This window comes from Prionailurus viverrinus, chromosome B4, assembly GCF_022837055.1.
Source record: "Prionailurus viverrinus isolate Anna chromosome B4, UM_Priviv_1.0, whole genome shotgun sequence".
Classification (NCBI taxonomy): Eukaryota; Metazoa; Chordata; class Mammalia; order Carnivora; family Felidae; genus Prionailurus; species Prionailurus viverrinus.
In genome coordinates this window covers 78,474,256-78,491,820 of record NC_062567.1, presented here as the reverse complement: position 1 = coordinate 78,491,820, position 17,565 = coordinate 78,474,256, and the positions used below count along the sequence as shown (strand labels likewise).

General features: G+C 38.2%; 1 protein-coding gene and 1 pseudogene across 1 annotated transcript; both read right to left on the bottom strand.

Annotated features, from left to right (window-relative positions):
* Positions 1-476: 476 nt before the first annotated feature.
* Positions 477-1,444, bottom strand: LOC125170620 (olfactory receptor 9K2-like; annotated as a pseudogene).
* Positions 1,445-13,396: 11,952 nt separating this feature from the next.
* LOC125171001 (olfactory receptor 9K2-like) lies at positions 13,397-14,161 on the bottom strand. Its single transcript, XM_047868024.1, has one exon. The coding sequence runs from the start codon at positions 14,159-14,161 to the stop codon at positions 13,397-13,399; it is 765 nt and encodes a 254-aa protein (XP_047723980.1).
* Positions 14,162-17,565: the final 3,404 nt, after the last annotated feature.

Genomic DNA, 17,565 nt, shown 5'->3' with positions numbered 1-17,565 from the left:
TTTTTTTTTTAAACTTTTTTTTCAACGTTTATTTATTTTTGGGACAGAGAGACAGAGCATGAACGGGGGAGGGACAGAGAGAGAGGGAGACACAGAATCGGAAGCAGGCTCCAGGCTCTGAGCCATCAGCCCAGAGCCCGACGCGGGGCTCGAACTCACGGACCGCAAGATCGTGACCTGGCTGAAGTCGGACGCTTAACCGACTACGCCACCCAGGCGCCCCTAAAATGTTATTTTAGATCAGTGGGAAGGTTCAACTTGAAAAATGCTGCCCTAATGTCCAGGACATTTCCGATATCAAGGACATTTTGGATTAACAATGTCCCTGAGCAAAAAAATGTAATATGTGGAACACACATCATCTTGAAAAAGCTGTGTTAATATTTTTATGATGTTCAGGAGATTAATTTTCATTAACGGTCACAAGAAAGATGAAAGAAATAGCCACAATACCTTCGATGGATGAGAAATAATAATCAAGGAATAGCATTTTTCATCTCTAAAAGTTTTTTTAGAGCCTCTTTGACATCTTTGTTTCTCAGAGAGTAAATCAAAGGATTCAACATGGGAGTGACTAAGGTATAGCATAAGGAGGTCACTTTACTCAGCTCAGGAAATCTGTCCGGAGTGAGATATGTAAAAAACACAGCACCATACAGCACACTCACGACTCCTAGGTGAGAGCTACAAGTGGAGAACGCTTTCTTACGTCCCTCAGAGGAGCGTATCTTTAGTACTGTGGATACAATATACATATAGGACACAATAATGACAATTATAGTAGGCAAGGTAATGATGCTGGATAAGGAAAAAGAAATCATTCTGTAGATGAAGAGGTCAGAACAAGATAGTCTCTGAAGTGGGCGAATATCACAGAAAAAGTGGTCAATGGCCCGAGAACCACAAAATGGCAAAGTAAATGTCGTGCTTGTCTGAAGAACTGAGCTGATGCAGCCGCATAAATAGGAACCGGCCACCAACTGAGTGCAGAGACGTGCTGACATCTGGACAGAGTAGAGGAGTGGGTTGCAGATGGCAATGAAGCGGTCATAGGCCATGGCTGCCAGGAGAAATCCCTCCGCCACCATGAAGAGGGCAAAAAGACAGAACTGGGTCACACAGCCTGCAAAAGAGATGGACTTGCTCTCAGACCAGAAGTTGATCATGGCCTTGGGTGCAATAACAGATGAATAGAAGAGATCAATGAAGGACAGGTTGCCTAGGAAGAAATACATCGGTGTGTTCAGCCGGGGATCAGTCATAATAATGGTCATCATCCCAACATTCCCTAGGAGGATCATGGCATACACAAGCAGAAAGATCAGGAAGAGGAGAATGTGGAGCTCAGAGCGGACCCTGAAGCCTACAAGGATGAAGTCAGTTACTTCCGAGTGATTGTTCCCTTGTCACCCATGGCAGAAACCTGGTGAGAGGCACAAGGCAAAACAAATGAACTCTGGATTTGATCCAAGCTCCAAATAATCTCTTACAATATTAGGATTTGTTAAGTTATTCTATAATCATTGTTCATTAACTTTATAAATTATTCTGACTTAAATTTAAGCCAGTTACAAACGATGATGAATCAAAAAGTTAGTTTTGGGGCTGTATTTCTGTAAGTATTGGAACTGTATTGAGACAGGGCAACCTAAGGGACCCCAAGAGAGAAAAAGCTGCTTTTTTTCCCTACTTCTATTCTTTCTAGGACCTGCAGCCCCACCCCACTTTCTACATGCTTTGTAATGCAAATAGCCTATACTCATCAAGTAAGGGACATAGAGGTAATGATTCTCTAGAAAAAATAACATCTAAGAAAAGATCAGTTGAAAAGGACCTTATAAATCTATCATATGCATATTCCAGGACACCAAGCTAGATATCTCCAAGTTAAGAGCCCCTGGTTCCAAGGAATAACACCTGGGCCCTCGTCTTTCTTCAAACCAGTTCCTGGTTGCCTGAGATGACACGTACATCAGACCACCATCTTCAATAAAAACCTCAGACCCAGAAAAAAGACAAAACTCATGCTTTTTTCCTTTTTAAGTCTCCTGGACACACTCTTTCCATCTCCCTCTCTCTCTCTCTGTCTCTCTCTGTCTCTCTGTCTCTCTGTGCCTCTGTCTCTGTCTCTGTCTCTGTCTCTCTAAATATATATATATATATATATATATATATATATATATCTCTTCTGTAAACTCTGCTTTCATATCCTGTTGGCTCATGTTTGATTTCCACCCTGTGTGAAGCCAAAAACCCTCTTAGCTGGTCCTATGAGACTCCTCTCAACTCCAGGTCCTCTGACCACCTGCCAGCATCAGTATTAAAAAAGAGCAATTATAAATAGATCATACTTAGGACCGATGGAGGCATAAGATACTTAAGCCATGAAAAGAGGGCCTGATGTAGCCATGAATATTTTTTGAAAAATAATATATTTTACTTATTTTCCTGTAATCTTGCCTAGGGGCAGGGACACTGTTCATTTGAATTTTCCAAATTTATTCCTATCAAATTTGTTGTCATGTTAATAAGTTTTCACCTGAAGAACTGAAAATGGAGAATTTTTCCCAGAGTAGCCAATAAAAGAGTGCTCAGTTTATGACTTAATCGTCAGAGTTTGCATGTTTTAAGATGTGCTCTTACCTTATATTGTTTGGTAATTTGTTAGATTCTGAAAATGAAGAAACAGAATCCCGATGTTGTCCTCTTGTTATTTTAATTCTAAAAAAGGTAAACATAAAGTTAATTAATGACTTTGTTCTAAGTGTTGTATAATCAGTGTGTCAAGATAAAACGAATCCCTTTCCCCCAAATTTTCCAAATGCATGTTTATTATCTCAGTTTTAGCCCTTCCCGAGAGAACTTGGAATAATTTCCCTAATTTCTCTGTTTAAATAACTGTCCTTTCCTTTAGTAGTTATTTCTTGAAAAATGCTAGAGTCCTTTGTAGAAGACCCAAGGTGAATTTTCCAAATGATGCTTTGCTAAGACTGAAACAAATCCAGGAATTACAGTCTGTAGGTATGCAAAGTGAACCTGAGGAATGGATCCTCAGGATATTCTGTCTTGCATTCTTGGATGTTGAGTGCTTTTAAAGAAGTGAAGTAGATTGTCCTGGATATGTAAATAGAGGTCCTGAACCATCTGGAATCCCTGATAACCTACTAGAATATCAACCGTGGTTATCCATACTGGCTTTGGTTTTGGGCTAACAGTGGGGCTTTTTCAAATAATTGCAGCATTGAGGTTTCCTTCACCTTCTGGGAGATGGTCCTCTTGGGAGAAAAAGAAGTATAAGTAAGTTATTAAGGTAACTAGCCTCCAGAGCCAAGCTCCATGAGGACCACAGAGGCTCTAGATTAAAAAGAAAAAGAAAGAAAAAAGAAAAAGAAAGAGAAAAAAAGGAGCCAAAACCTAATAGATACTGAACCTGGGTTTAGATCTTCTGGTTATCATGTGGTGCGTATTATCACCATGAGTTACCCCTCCAACATGAAAGAAGGTTATCGTGCTATACATTTATGATTTGTGTATTTTTATATATGTAATACTTTTATAAAATTAATAAAAACATGATATCAGTCTTTGTATCTGACCATGTTTCTACTGATCATGAGTATTATACCATTAATTAAATACATTAATTTTAAATATATGTACCTATATGCAATCATTCTAGGAAGATTGAACATTTCTTTTTGATCTGATAATTACCATATTGTAGACTTGCAGAGTCACTGAAATAACTGTGATAAACTACTGAAACAAAGGGAGCACAACAATTATAACCAATTATTTATACCATCACTTCTCACTCATTTTTACCATGTCATCATGATTACAAGGGAGCAGTCATCTTTAAAAACTCAAGAAATACTTGGATTATAAAATACTCTTTTGAAGTTTGTTTTTCTTCTGAATTTGGGGTCTTAAACTGGGGAAAGCAATACCAAAAATATTATCAAAGTTGGCTGTTCATTACATGAACATTTAAGTATAGGTCATCAATGTTTTGGGATATGATTGGAATCTTAGCATTAATTATTTCTGAGAAAAAGTAAGAAAAAAATATAAACAAATAAAAAGTTAAATTCCAATGGCCATAAAATTAAATTAAATTAAAAATGGAGTTATTTTTTAAACACCTTATTTTTTATTTTTTTAAACCTTTTTTTTTAATGTTTACTTATTTTTGAGAGAGAGAGAGGCAGAGAGAGAGACACACACACAGAAACTGAAGCAGGCTCCAGGCTCTGAGCTGTCAGCACAGAGCCCTACATGGGGCTCAAACCCATGAACTGTGAGATCATGACCTGAGGTGAAGTTGGACGCTCAACTGACTAAGCCACCCGGACACCCCATTTAAACACTTTAAATTGGATTTATAATTTCTGTAAGATGTGAAATGAGATGTAACCATATACTACTTATGGGTGATTTTTCTATAACAAAATACCACAGTAAATTAAAAATATAATAATTGGAATAAATACACCAGATATGTTAGTTCAATGTAGTAAAAAGTTATTATGGGGCTACAAACCTATGCCAAAACTCGCATTCAATACAACAAAATGTACTGATATAATTAATATTATAAGGGCATAGAATAGTAAGTTTCATTTATGTAAGCAGACAGACTCTTTTAATAACAAAGCTTCTAAATAGTTTATACCTTAAAATAAAAAATGGAAATTATGAAATGTTTAAGAATGAAATTAATGAGGAGAGATGCAGAAGATGGCGGCGTAGGAGGACGCTGGGCTCACCGCGCATCCTGCTGATCACTTAGATTCCACCTACACCTGCCTAAATAACCCAGAAAACCGCCAGAGGATTAGCAGAACAGAGTCGCCAGAGCCAAGCGCAGACGAGAGGCCCACGGAAGAAGGTAGGAAGGGCGGCTAGGCGGTGCGCGCTCCACGGACTGGCGGGAGGGAGCCGGGGCGGAGGGGCGGCTCGCCGGCCAAGCAGAGCCCCCGAGTCTGGCTGGCAAAAGAGGAGGGGCCGGGCGGACTGTGTTCCGACAGCAAGCGCGACTTAGTGTCTGGGAGGTCATAAGTTAACAGCTCTGCTTGGAAAGCAGGAAGGCTGGAGGACAAAGGGAGGGAGAGCTGCTGAGCCCCCTGACAACAGAGCTCAGTTTGGTGGGGAACAAAGGCGCTCGCCAGCGCCATCTCCCCCGCCCATCCCCCAGCCAAATCCCAAAGAGAACCAGTTCCTGTCAGGGAACTTGCTCGCTCCGCGCAAACACCCAACTCTGCGCTTCTGCGGAGCCAACCCTCCGGCAGCGGATCTGACTCCCTCCCGCTGCCACAGGGCCCCTCCTGAAGTGGATCACCTAAGGAGAAGCGATCTAAGCCTGCCCCTCCTGCCCCCGTGCACCTTGCCTACCCACCCCAGCTAATACGCCAGATCCCCAGCATCACAAGCCTGGCAGGGTGCAAGTAGCCCAGACAGGCCACGCCACCCCACAGTGAATCCTGCGCCTAGGAGAAGGGAAGAGAAGGCACACACCAGTCTGACTGTGGCCCCAGCGGTGGGCTGGGGGCAGACATCAGGTCTGACTGCGGCCCCGCCCACCAACTCCAGTTATACACACCACAGCACAGGGGAAGTGCCCTGCAGGTCCTCACCACGCCAGGGACTATCCAAAATGACCAAACGAAGAATTCCCCTCAGAAGAATCTCCAGGAAATAACAACAGCTAATGAGCTGATCAAAAAGGATTTAAATAATATAACAGAAAGTGAATTTAGAATAATAGTCATAAAATTAATCACTGGGCTTGAAAACAGTATAGAGGACAGCAGAGAATCTCTTGCTACAGAGATCAAGGGACTAAGGAACAGTCACGAGGAGCTGAAAAACGCTTTAAACGACATGCAAAACAAAATGGAAACGACGACGGCTCGGATTGAAGAGGCAGAGGAGAGAATAGGTGAACTAGAAGATAAAGTTATGGAAAAAGAGGAAGCTGAGAAAAAGAGAGATAAAAAAATCCAGGAGTATGAGGGGAAAATTAGAGAACTAAGTGATACACTAAAAAGAAATAATATACACATTATTCGTATCCCAGAGGAGGAAGGGAGAGGGAAAGGTGCTGAAGGGGTACTTGAAGAAATAATAGCTGAGAACTTCCCTGAACTGGGGAAGGAAAAAGGCATTGAATCCAAGAGGCACAGAGAACTCCCTTCAGACGTAACTTGAATCGATCTTCTGCATGACATATCATAGTGAAACTGGCAAAATACAAGGATAAAGAGAAAATTCTGAAAGCAGCAAGGGATAAATGTGCCCTCACATATAAAGGGAGACCTATAAGACTCGTGACTGATCTCTCTTTTGAAATTTGACAGGCCAGAAAGGATTGGCACAAGATCTTCAGTGTGCTAAACAGAAAAAATATGCAGCCGAGAATCCTTTATCCAGCAAGTCTGTCATTTAGAATAGAAGGAGAGATAAAGGTCTTCCCAAACAAACAAAAACTGAAGGAATTTGTCACCACTAAACCAGCCCTACAAAAGATCCTAAGGGGGATCCTGTGAGACAAAGTACCAGAGACATCACTACAAGCATAAAACATACAGACATCACAATGACTCTAAACCCATATCTTTCTATAATAACACTGAATGTAAATGAACCAAATGCGCCAACCAAAAGACATAGGGTATCAGAATGGATAAAAAAACAAGACCCATCTATTTGCTGTCTGCAAGAGACTCATTTTAGATCTGAGGACACCTTTAGATTGAGAGTGAGGGGATGGAGAACTATTTATCATGCTACTGGAAGCCAAAAGAAAGCTGGAGTAGCCATACTTATATCAGACAAACTAGACTTTAAATTAAATGCTGTAACAAGAGATGAAGAAGGTCATTATATAATAATTACAGGTTCTATCCACCAGGGAGAGCTAACAATTATAAATGTCTATGCACCGAACCGGAGCCCCCAAATATATAAAACAATTACTCATAAACATAAGCAACCTTATTGATAAGGATGTGGTAATTGCAGGGGACTTTAACACTCCACTTACAGAAATGGATAGATCATCTAGACACATGGTCAATAAAGAAACAAGGGCCCTGAATGACACATTGGATCAGATGGACTTGACAGATATATTTAGAACTCTGCATCCCAAGGCAACAGAATATACTTTCTTCTCAAGTGCACATGGAACATTCTCCAAGATAGATCATATCCTGGGTCACAAAACAGCCCTTCATAAGTATACAAGAATTGAAATTATACCATGCATACTTTCAGACCACAATGCTATGAAGCTTGAAATCCACCACAGGAAAAAGTCTGGAAAACCTCCAAAAGCATGGAGGTTAAAGAACACCCTACTAATGAATGAGTGGGTCAACCAGGCAATTAGAGAAGAAATTAAAAAATATATGGAAACAAACGAAAATGAAAATACAACAATCCAAACGCTTTGGGATGCAGCGAAGGCAGTCCTGAGAGGAAAATACATTGCAATCCAGGCCTATCTCAAGAAACAAGAAAAATCCGAAATACAAAATCTAACAGCACACCTAAAGGAACTAGAAGCAGAACAGCAAAGGCAGCCTAAACCCAGCAGAAGAGGAGAAATAATAAATATCAGAGCAGAAATAAACAATATAGAATCTAAAAAAACTGTAGAGCAGATCAACGAAACCAAGAGTTGGTTTTTTGAAAAAATAAACAAAATTGACAAATCTCTAGCCAGGCTTCTCAAAAAGAAAAGGGAGATGACCCAAATATATAAAATCATGAATGAAAATGGAATTATTACAACCAATCCCTCAGAGATACAAACAATTACTAGGGAACTATGAAAAATTATATGCCAACAAATTGGACAACCTGGAAGATATGGACAAATTCCTAAACACCCACACTCTTCCAAAACTCAATCAGGAGGAAATAGAAAGCTTGAACAGACCCATAACCAGCAAAGAAATTGAATCGGTTATCAAAAATCTCCCAACAAATAAGAGTCCAGGACCAGATGGCTTCTCAGGGGAGTTCTACCAGACGTTTAAAGCAGAGATAATACCTATCCTTCTCAAGCTATTCCAAGAAATAGAAAGGGAAGGAAAACTTCCAGACTCATTCTATGAAGCCAGTATTACTTTGATTCCTAAACCAGACAGAGACCCAGTAAAAAAAGAGAACTACAGGCCAATATCCCTGATGAATATGGATGCAAAAATTCTCAATAAGATACTAGCAAATCGAATTCAACAGCATATAAAAAGAATTATTCACCATGATCAAGTGGGATTCATTCCTGGGATGCAGGGCTGGTTCAACATTCGCAAATCAATCAACGTGATACATCACCTTAATAAAAGAAAAGATAAGAACCATATGATCTTGTCAATTGATGCAGAAAAGGCCTTTGACAAAATCCAGCACCCTTTCTTAATAAAAACCCTTGAGAAAGTCAGGATAGAAGGAACATACTTAAACATCATAAAAGTCATTTATGAAAAGCCCACAGCTAACATCATCCTCAATGGGGAAAAATTGAGAGCTTTTTCCCTTGAGATCAGGAACACGACAGGATGTCCACTCTCACCACTGTTGTTTAACATAGTGTTGGAAGTTCTAGCATCAGCAATCAGACAACAAAAGAAAATCAAAGGCATCCAAATTGGCAAAGATGAAGTGAAGCTTTCACTTTTTGCAGACGACATGATATTATACATGGAAAATCCGATAGACTCCACCAAAAGTCTGCTAGAACTGATACATGAATTCAGCTAAGTTGCAGGATACAAAGTCAATGTACGGAAATCAGTTGCATTCTTATACACTAATAATGAAGCAACAGAAAGACAAATAAAGAAACTGATCCCATTCACAATTGCACCAAGAAGCATAAAATACCTAGGAATAAATCTAACCAAAGATGTAAAAGATCTGTATGCTGAAAACTATAGAAAGCTTATGAAGGTAATTGAAGAAGATTTAAAGAAATGGAAAGACATTCCCTGCTCATGGATTGGAAGAATAAATATTGTCAAAATGTCAATACTACCCAAAGCTATCTACACATTCAATGCAATCCCAATCAAAATTGCGCCAGCATTCTTCTCGAAATTAGAACAAGCAATTCTAAAATTCATATGGAACCACAAAAGGCCCCGAATAGCCAAAGTAATTTTGAAGAAGACCAAAGCAGGAGGCATCACAATCCCAGACTTTAGCCTCTACTACAAAGCTGTCATCATCAAGACAGCATGGTATTGGCACAAAAACAGACACATAGACCAATGGAATAGAATAGAAACCCCAGAACTAGACCCCACAAACGTATGGCCGACTAATCTTTGACAAAGCAGGAAAGAACATCCAATGGAAAAAAGACAGTCTCTTTAACAAATGGTGCTGGGAGAACTGGACAGCAACATGCAGAAGATTGAAGCTAGGCCACTTTCTCACACCATTCACAAAAATAAACTCAAAATGGATAAAGGACCTGAATGTGAGACAGGAAACCATCAAAACCCTAGAGGAGAAAGCAGGAAAAGACCTCTCTCACCTCAGCCGTAGCAATCTCTTACTTGACACATCCCCAAAGGCAAGGGAATTAAAAGCAAAAATGAATTACTGGGACCTTATGAAGATAAAAACCTTCTGCACAGCAAAGGAAACCACCAACAAAACTAAAAGGCAACCAACGGAATGGGAAAAGATATTTGCAAATGACATATCAGACAAAGGGTTAGTATCCAAAATCTATAAAGAGCTCACCAAACTCCACACCCGAAAAACAAATAACCCAGTAAAGAAATGGGCAGAAAATATGAATAGACACTTCTCTAAAGAAGACATCCGGATGGCTAACAGACACATGAAAAGATGCTCAACGTCACTCCTTATCAGGGAAATACAAATCAAAACCACACTCAGATATCACCTCATGCCAGTCAGAGTGGCCAAAATGAACAAATCAGGAGACGCTGGCGAGGATGTGGAGAAATGGGAACCCTCTTGCACTGTTGGTGGGAATGCAAATTGGTGCAGCCACTCTGGAAAGCAGTGTGGAGGTTCCTCAGAAAATTAAACATAGACCTACCTTATGACCCAGCAATAGGACTGCTAGGAATTTACCCAAGGGATACAGGAGTACTGATGCATAGGGGCACTTGTACCCCAATGTTTATAGCAGCACTCTCAACAATAGCCAAATTATGGAAAGAGCCTAAATGTCCATCAACTGATGAATGGATAAAGAAATTGTGGTTTATATACACAATGGAGTACTACATGGCAATGAGAAAGAACGAAATATGGCCCTTTGTAGAACGTGGATGGAACTGGAGAGTGTGATGCTAAGTGAAATAAGCCATACAGAGAAAGAGAGATACCATATGTTTTCACTCTTATGTGGATCCTGAGAAACTTAACAGAAACCCATGGGGGAGGGGAAGGAAAAAAAAAAAGAGAGGTTAGAGTGGGAGAGAGCCAAAGCATAAGAGAATCTTAAAAACTGAGAACAAACTGAGGGTTGATGGGGGGTTGGAGGGAGGGGAGGGTGGGTGATGGGTATTGAGGAGGGCACCTTTTGGGATGAGCACTGGGTGTTGTATGGAAACCAATTTGACAATAAAAAGTATTAGAACTAAAAAAAAAAAAGAATAGCATAGTCCAATATCATCCAATATTACAACACTTTACAATATTTAATCAGTTCAGTTTCTCCAATCACTATAATAATTTAAATCTCATAATAAGAAGTTGAAACTTTCCAAAGGATAGACAATGAAGCAAGCTCTTGGTGCTTCCCCACAGATGCTTAATGTAGTCATTTAAATTTAATATCAGTTAGTCAACTTTAATATAAGTAAGTTAATGAAGTTTCAAACAGTGCTTAAAATGACTTGCAACTATCTGAATCATGATAGATGTCAGCATGCTGAATGTCAGCATTCTGGCAATAGAAAATATTATTATAAATGAACTCACCAAAGTTCTGCATCATTACACTAAACATTAAGTAAGCATTAACAGTACATAGCATTTAAAGACCAAATGCAGCACATTGTTATAGGATAACCAATATATGTGCATGTCCAAAAACTAGTAACCAGGGAAGATGAATCATCACACATAAGAGTGTTTAAGGTGTCTAATGTAATCTTCAGCCTCTTAAGATCATATGAATATTAAAAGATTTCTCTTTAGTGGATTTTTAGGTGCAGTTTTAAAGACCCCTCAAAATAACAACATGTTGTATATGTTGTGGAATATAACCTGCAAAGTCCCTTGGTTGTGGCAGTGTTTCATTAACATTCCATGAAACATTGAAAAATAAAAGACATGCCAAAAAGGCCAACAAAAGGTTGATAAGACATTGCGGTGTTTTGATGGAATTTTGATGGCATAAGTAACAAGACAGGTATAAATTAGGCTCTACTTTTCAAATAAGGCCTGTGAACCCAGGAACATTAGCAAGGAAAATGTTTATGGCAATTGAAAGAAAATTATAGAGACCTTATTTAGCACATTTTAAAGCATTCTGCCTTGGTTTTCAACTTTCCCAGATTCCTTCAAGCATATGAAGTGGTTTCAGCAATGCCACTCGTGAGGTTATGCATTGGAATACTGCTGTTATGACTATAAAACAGGATATGCAATCAACCAGACTAAAAACTAAAGCAAACAAATCCAGGCTGTATTCTAATCCAATATTCAAATCTTTTTCCCAACAGTCTTTAGTGACTCACACTTGTTTGATCTACCACAGAGTGACATTCTAATACTAAGGGGCATCTAGTGGAAATAAGTAAAATCTAAGCCTACTTATTAATTCCAGACTAATAATAACCAATGCCAACAGTCACTTTCCCAAGGATGATCTGGATTCCTATTTCTGTCTCAAATGATGTTTTTCTGAATATCATTTAAACAGTAGCATATGAATACCAAGAAAAATGGTAGATTCATTCACAAGTTTAGGGAGGAGGGAATAAATACAACTTTGATTTCTAAAATCAATCACTTTGCTTCTCTCCTTTTGTTTCCTAAATAAAAAACTTATTTATCAAGTCTCTTACTCTAATAAACATTAACCCATAAAGATGCTTGCCATTATACATTCATCATAGGAGGCTTTTACATAAACAAAACCAGAAAAAAAGAGACCTGATAAAATATCAATCTTTTATATTAGGTTGAGTTTGTGTCTGTTTTATATAGACTGGAATTAAGCACTGTGACTGTTTGGCTGAAGTATTATTTATATCAGTTGTAAAATCAGTAACTCTGACATGAATTTCTCCATAATTTGGCCTCCCTCGACATCTTGATCACATTTTAAAATTACCCTATATCAAACTAATCCAAACACTCTCATGCATAGACAGAATAACACGCATATGCATGCACACACATATACTTCAAATAATCATAGATATTATTGTAATGATTGTGATTTTTTTTAACAGATTTTCAACCTGACTTTATTTCTCTATGGGGTTTTTACTAGTTGCATAGTCACCACCAATGATTTGTATTATCCAAATGATACAGGGCATCAGCTGTAAAATACCATAAGCATCCTAAAATATACTCACAGTATTAGAGCAAAGTAGGGATGACCATCCCATTCAAAGAAAACCAAACAAAATGTCATAATTTACCAAATCACTACAATTTCCCCTTGTTCCCTCTTTGGTCCCTTTAATTCAACAAGGATCACTGGCTATTCTACCTTTCCATTTTTTTCCTTATCTTATTTTCATGCACTCACATCTTTGGAATGACATTAAAAACAAAACACAGAATTAGCATTTATACTGAATATATTTGCATATAAAACCTGGTCACACAGTTTCTAAGTTAATCGTACTAGGTATTTTCTGTATCTCAATTTTACTTAGGTATATAGGAAGAGAAACATTAAAATTCTATACTTCCCCATTTGTGTAACATATTAATACCTGGAGACTAAGAAATATATAACTCCTTGTAGAAATATGCCAATGTTCATGGGTGTCCAGAATTTTCATATTTAACATTGCCTCGAGGAAATGTGAATAAGTTATTTGGAGCATTCTTTATGGGAAATTATTAATGCTGTGGAATAAAAGAGTTAACATGCTTTGTTTTGTTTTGTCTTTTAATCAGCCTGAACTTTAAATGTCTGAGTCTAGAAGATCAAGCAGACAAAATCAGTTGGTACAAGAAACAGTAAAATAAGTGGAAGCAGATTTAAAGTAAAACTTTTTCTTCCACAGGACTTTTCTCATGGCATCTTTAACACCCTTATTTCTCAGAGTAGATTAAAGGGTTCAGCATACGTGTGAACAAAATGTAACATACTGAAGCCACTTTACAAAGTTTAAGGTTATTGGGAGGTGTGAAATTGACAAAGGAAATACTCTCAGAGCAAACTTATGATTCCCAGGTGGTAACTCCAAGTGGAGAAGGCTCTCTTCCTCCCTTCACTGGAGTGCATCTTTAAAACTACAGACACAATATACATGTAACATACCACAATAACAACTATTGTGGGCAAAATAATGAGGACAGTCAGACTGAATGACACCATCTTATTCATAAAGATATTGGAACAGGAGATCTTCTCGATGGGGTTTGAATCACAGTAGAAGTGATCAATGACTCGGGAGGCACAGAAAGACATTGAGAATGTTACACTGATTTGAAGGATGGAACTGACCCAGCCACAGAGATAGGAACCAGCCACCAACTGGATACAGAGGCTTCTTGACATGCGGACAGTGTAGAGGAGTGGATTGCAGATGGCGATGAAGCGGTCATAGGCCATGGCTGCCAGGACAAAGGCCTCGGTGACCATGAAAAGTGCATAAAGAAATAGCTGAGTCACACAGCCTGCAAAGGATATGGTCTTTTTCTGAGATAGGATGTTGACCATGGCTTTGGGTACAATAACAGTGGAGTAGGAGAGGTCAATGATGGAGAGATTGCCTAGGAAGAAATACATTGGTGTGTTCAGCCGGGGATCGGTCACAATGATGCCAATCATACTAAGGTTCCCCAGAAGGACCATCCCATAAACAACCAGGAATAGTAGGAAGAGGAGACTGTGGAGCTCTGGACGGACCCTGATGCCTACAAGAATGAAGTCAGTCACTTCTGAGTGGTTGTCTCCTCCCTTACCACCCATGGCAAATTCTATTTCTCTATTATCACATATAACACTTCACATTAAAAGAGACCTGATAGCTGAAAAAACATCTTCATATTCATTACCCCATTAAGTTTACACACATGACTCTGTAATTGTTAGATGTCATTTGTGATTTCAAACATTAAAATCTGATAAACGCCTCATAGTAAGAAAAAGACACTTCCTTGAATTTATCACTTAGTATTTATTTTTCTCATAATATTTTGCTTCATTACAGTATAAAAATAAGTAAATGTAAGACAAAGAAGCTAAAAGTACATTTCAAGATAATACGAATTCTCTACCAAAAAAAAAAAAAAAAGAAAAACCCACAAAAAACAAAAAACAAAAAAACCCTCTTACAAGTACAGGTAAATTTCTAAAAGCCCAACTGTCTCATCTAGAGATCTTTTATTTTTTTTTAATTTTTTTTAAATTTTGTACCGTAATCCCTTTTTTTTCAATATATAAAATTTATTGTCAAATTGGTTTCCATACAACACCCAGTGCTCATCCCAAAAGGTGCCCTCCTCAATACCCATCACCCACCCTCCCCTCCCTCCAACCCCCCATCAACCCTCAGTTTGTTCTCAGTTTTTAACAGTCTCCTATGCTTTGGCTCTCTCCCACTCTAACCTCTTTTTTTTTCCTTCCCCTCCCCCATGGGTTTCTGTTAAGTTTCTCAGGATCCACATAAGAGTGAACACATATGGTATCTGTCTTTCTCTGTATGGCTTATTTCACTTAGCATCACACTCTCCAGTTCCATCCACATTGCTACAAAGGGCCATATTTCATTCTTTCTCATTGCCACGTAGTATTCCATTGTGTATATAAACCACAAGTTCTTTACCCATTCATCAGTTGATGGACATTTAGGCTCTTTCAATACTTTGGCTATTGTTTTAAAATGCAATCTGCCTTCAACTTCTGGAAATAGTCTAATTTTATTTAAGTGCAAACTAAAATGTAAGTGATGCCTTTATATATTTTATCCTGTGAAGTTTATTAACACTGTATTTTTTTCCACATAAATCTGTCAAGAAATTCATGTCATCTCAAACTTTTCTAGATTTGAGAAAAAATTAAAACTTCAAAATAAGGAGCCAATAAAAAAAGGTCAACTGTGTAAAAGAATAGATTAGATAGCAAAGTTTATTGATTAGATAGCAAAGTTTATTGATGGTTGGAGCACACTAGTATTAAGAACAAATATTTGGGGGGCGCCTGGGTGGCTCAGTTGGTTAAGTGTCCAACATCAGCTCAAGTCATGATCTCACAGTTGGTGGGTTTGAGCCCCGTGTCGGGCTCTGTGCTGTCAGTTCAGAGCCTGGAGCCTGCTTCAAATTTTTGTCTCCCTCTCTCTCTCTCTCTGTCCCTCCCCTGCTCATGCTCTGTTTCTCTCTCCTTGAAAAATAAATAAGCATTAAGAAAAGCATTTTGAAATGCAAGGAAAATATCTTTTAGACATGTAGGAAATGTTCTTGGCTGTCTTATTATATATCTAAAATAGGTGTGATTCCTTTAATTATTCTTACCTAAACTTATATTGTTTTTCTATTTTATGAACTTTTCCATGGAAAACTTCAGAGGTCCAAATTCTTTTTATTGCAATCTAGAAAAGAAAATGCATTTAAGAAATAAAAACTATCAGGGTGCCTGGGTGGTTCAGTCAGTTGAGCATCTGAGTTTGGCTCAGGTCATGATCTCATGGTTCATGAGTTTGAGCCCCACATCAGTATCTGTGCTGACAGCTTGGAGCCTGGGACCTGCTTGGGATTCTGTGTCTCCCTCTCTCTCCACCCCTCCCCCGTTAGAACTCTGTCTCTCTCTCTCTCTGTGTCTCAAAAATAAGTAAACCTTAAAAAATTAAATAAATAAATCTGTCAATGACAATGCCAAAATTAAACATCTCAAATAATGTTTAATCCCCAAGAAAATAACAACCTCCTTAAGCACAACATGACTATATTTTTTGTTGGTGGCATTGCCTATGGAGCCATAATTTTTATTACCTATTATTAAAGCTTGCTCTTTCTTTAGTATAATTTTGTTTGAAAACCTGTGTGTCTGTCTTCCGGAACACCAATGAACATGATGGACTAGGAATATCCTTGGCTCCCCTAGAGAATTACTGGTATTTCTCTACCAAAATTAAAGTAAGTGCCAATAGATCTATGAAATCAAGCTGCACAAAAATCTCTGCCTCCATGCTGACATGTTTTGCAAACCTTTGAATGAAGATGGGAGCAAAATGGAAATTTAAGACCAGTAACAAGATTTCCCAGTCTGTGACAACCTGCAAAAATAGTAGCAGCTAAAATCCACGGTAGCGGTAGTTTTTTCCAATCCTGTGAAACTATTTCAGAAAATAGCAGCATGAAGTTTTTTTGAAGTTTGGAGGAAACAGTCCCCCTGAGAGAGGACTGAAAATAAGTTAATTACAATTTCTTAATAAGGGCAAACTCCAGGGTCATCCCATGAGGGCTACAGGAGGAGTGAACATTCAGTATTATTTCTTAACCTGTTAAATACTCTTGGGACAATTACAAAATTATTTTGTACAAGACTCCTTGTTAGAAAGTATTTGTCTTTACAGTAAGCTAAAGTTTACTTCTCTGGAACTCTTATCAGTCTGATTGGCAGAGGCTTTAGCCAAATTTAAGGTAGGACATTGACTATCTCTACTTGATCCTCTAAATGACATCCTCTCAAAATTTAAAAAGACAGATACACTCTTGACCCATAGTTTTCTCATTTCTGGATTTATTGTCTTTATTTTTTTATTAAGCTTCCCCTTCAAGCTGCTATTAGGTGATTTTTATCCTGCCAGTATCTCTGTCAAATAATCCACTGTCAACGTTTGACATCACTCTTCCTATAAACTATCTCCTTGAAATATCACTCTCTATTTGCAATTTATACTTCTTTTAAGGCATATAAGACTGAAAGATTTTTTCACATGTTGCCTCATATTCATCTTGCAGTCAAGGGCAACCTTTTTCTTTCCTTTGTTCTGTTTTGGCCTTATATGAATTGCTTCTAAGCCAGATGTTCCTCATCTTGTTCTGTGGATTTTTCCTACACCTTCTTTTTCCACACACCAGTTTGCAGTATTTTATACTTAGCCTCTTTTTATATTTTAGTCTATTGGATATAGCCTAGATTCCTATGTTATAAAAGTCAGTTCTAATACATTTGTGGATCCTCTACTATTACACAAATGGAAGTTATATCACACAGACTTCTACATTTTCACTGAAATAATTTTGGTGCAGAAAAAAATCAAGATTTCTTAGTAAAGACCCCCTCCAGATTTATGAAGATCCATTAATTAATTTTAAAAATGTACACTTCGTAAATCACTGTAAATGTCGCCTTTTTTCACAGACTCTAAAATA

Excerpts from the sequence above, each read along its gene's own strand:
- LOC125171001 (XM_047868024.1), bottom strand. The coding sequence starts at position 14,161 with ATGGGTGGTAAGGGAGGAGACAACCACTCAGAAGTGACTGACTTCATT.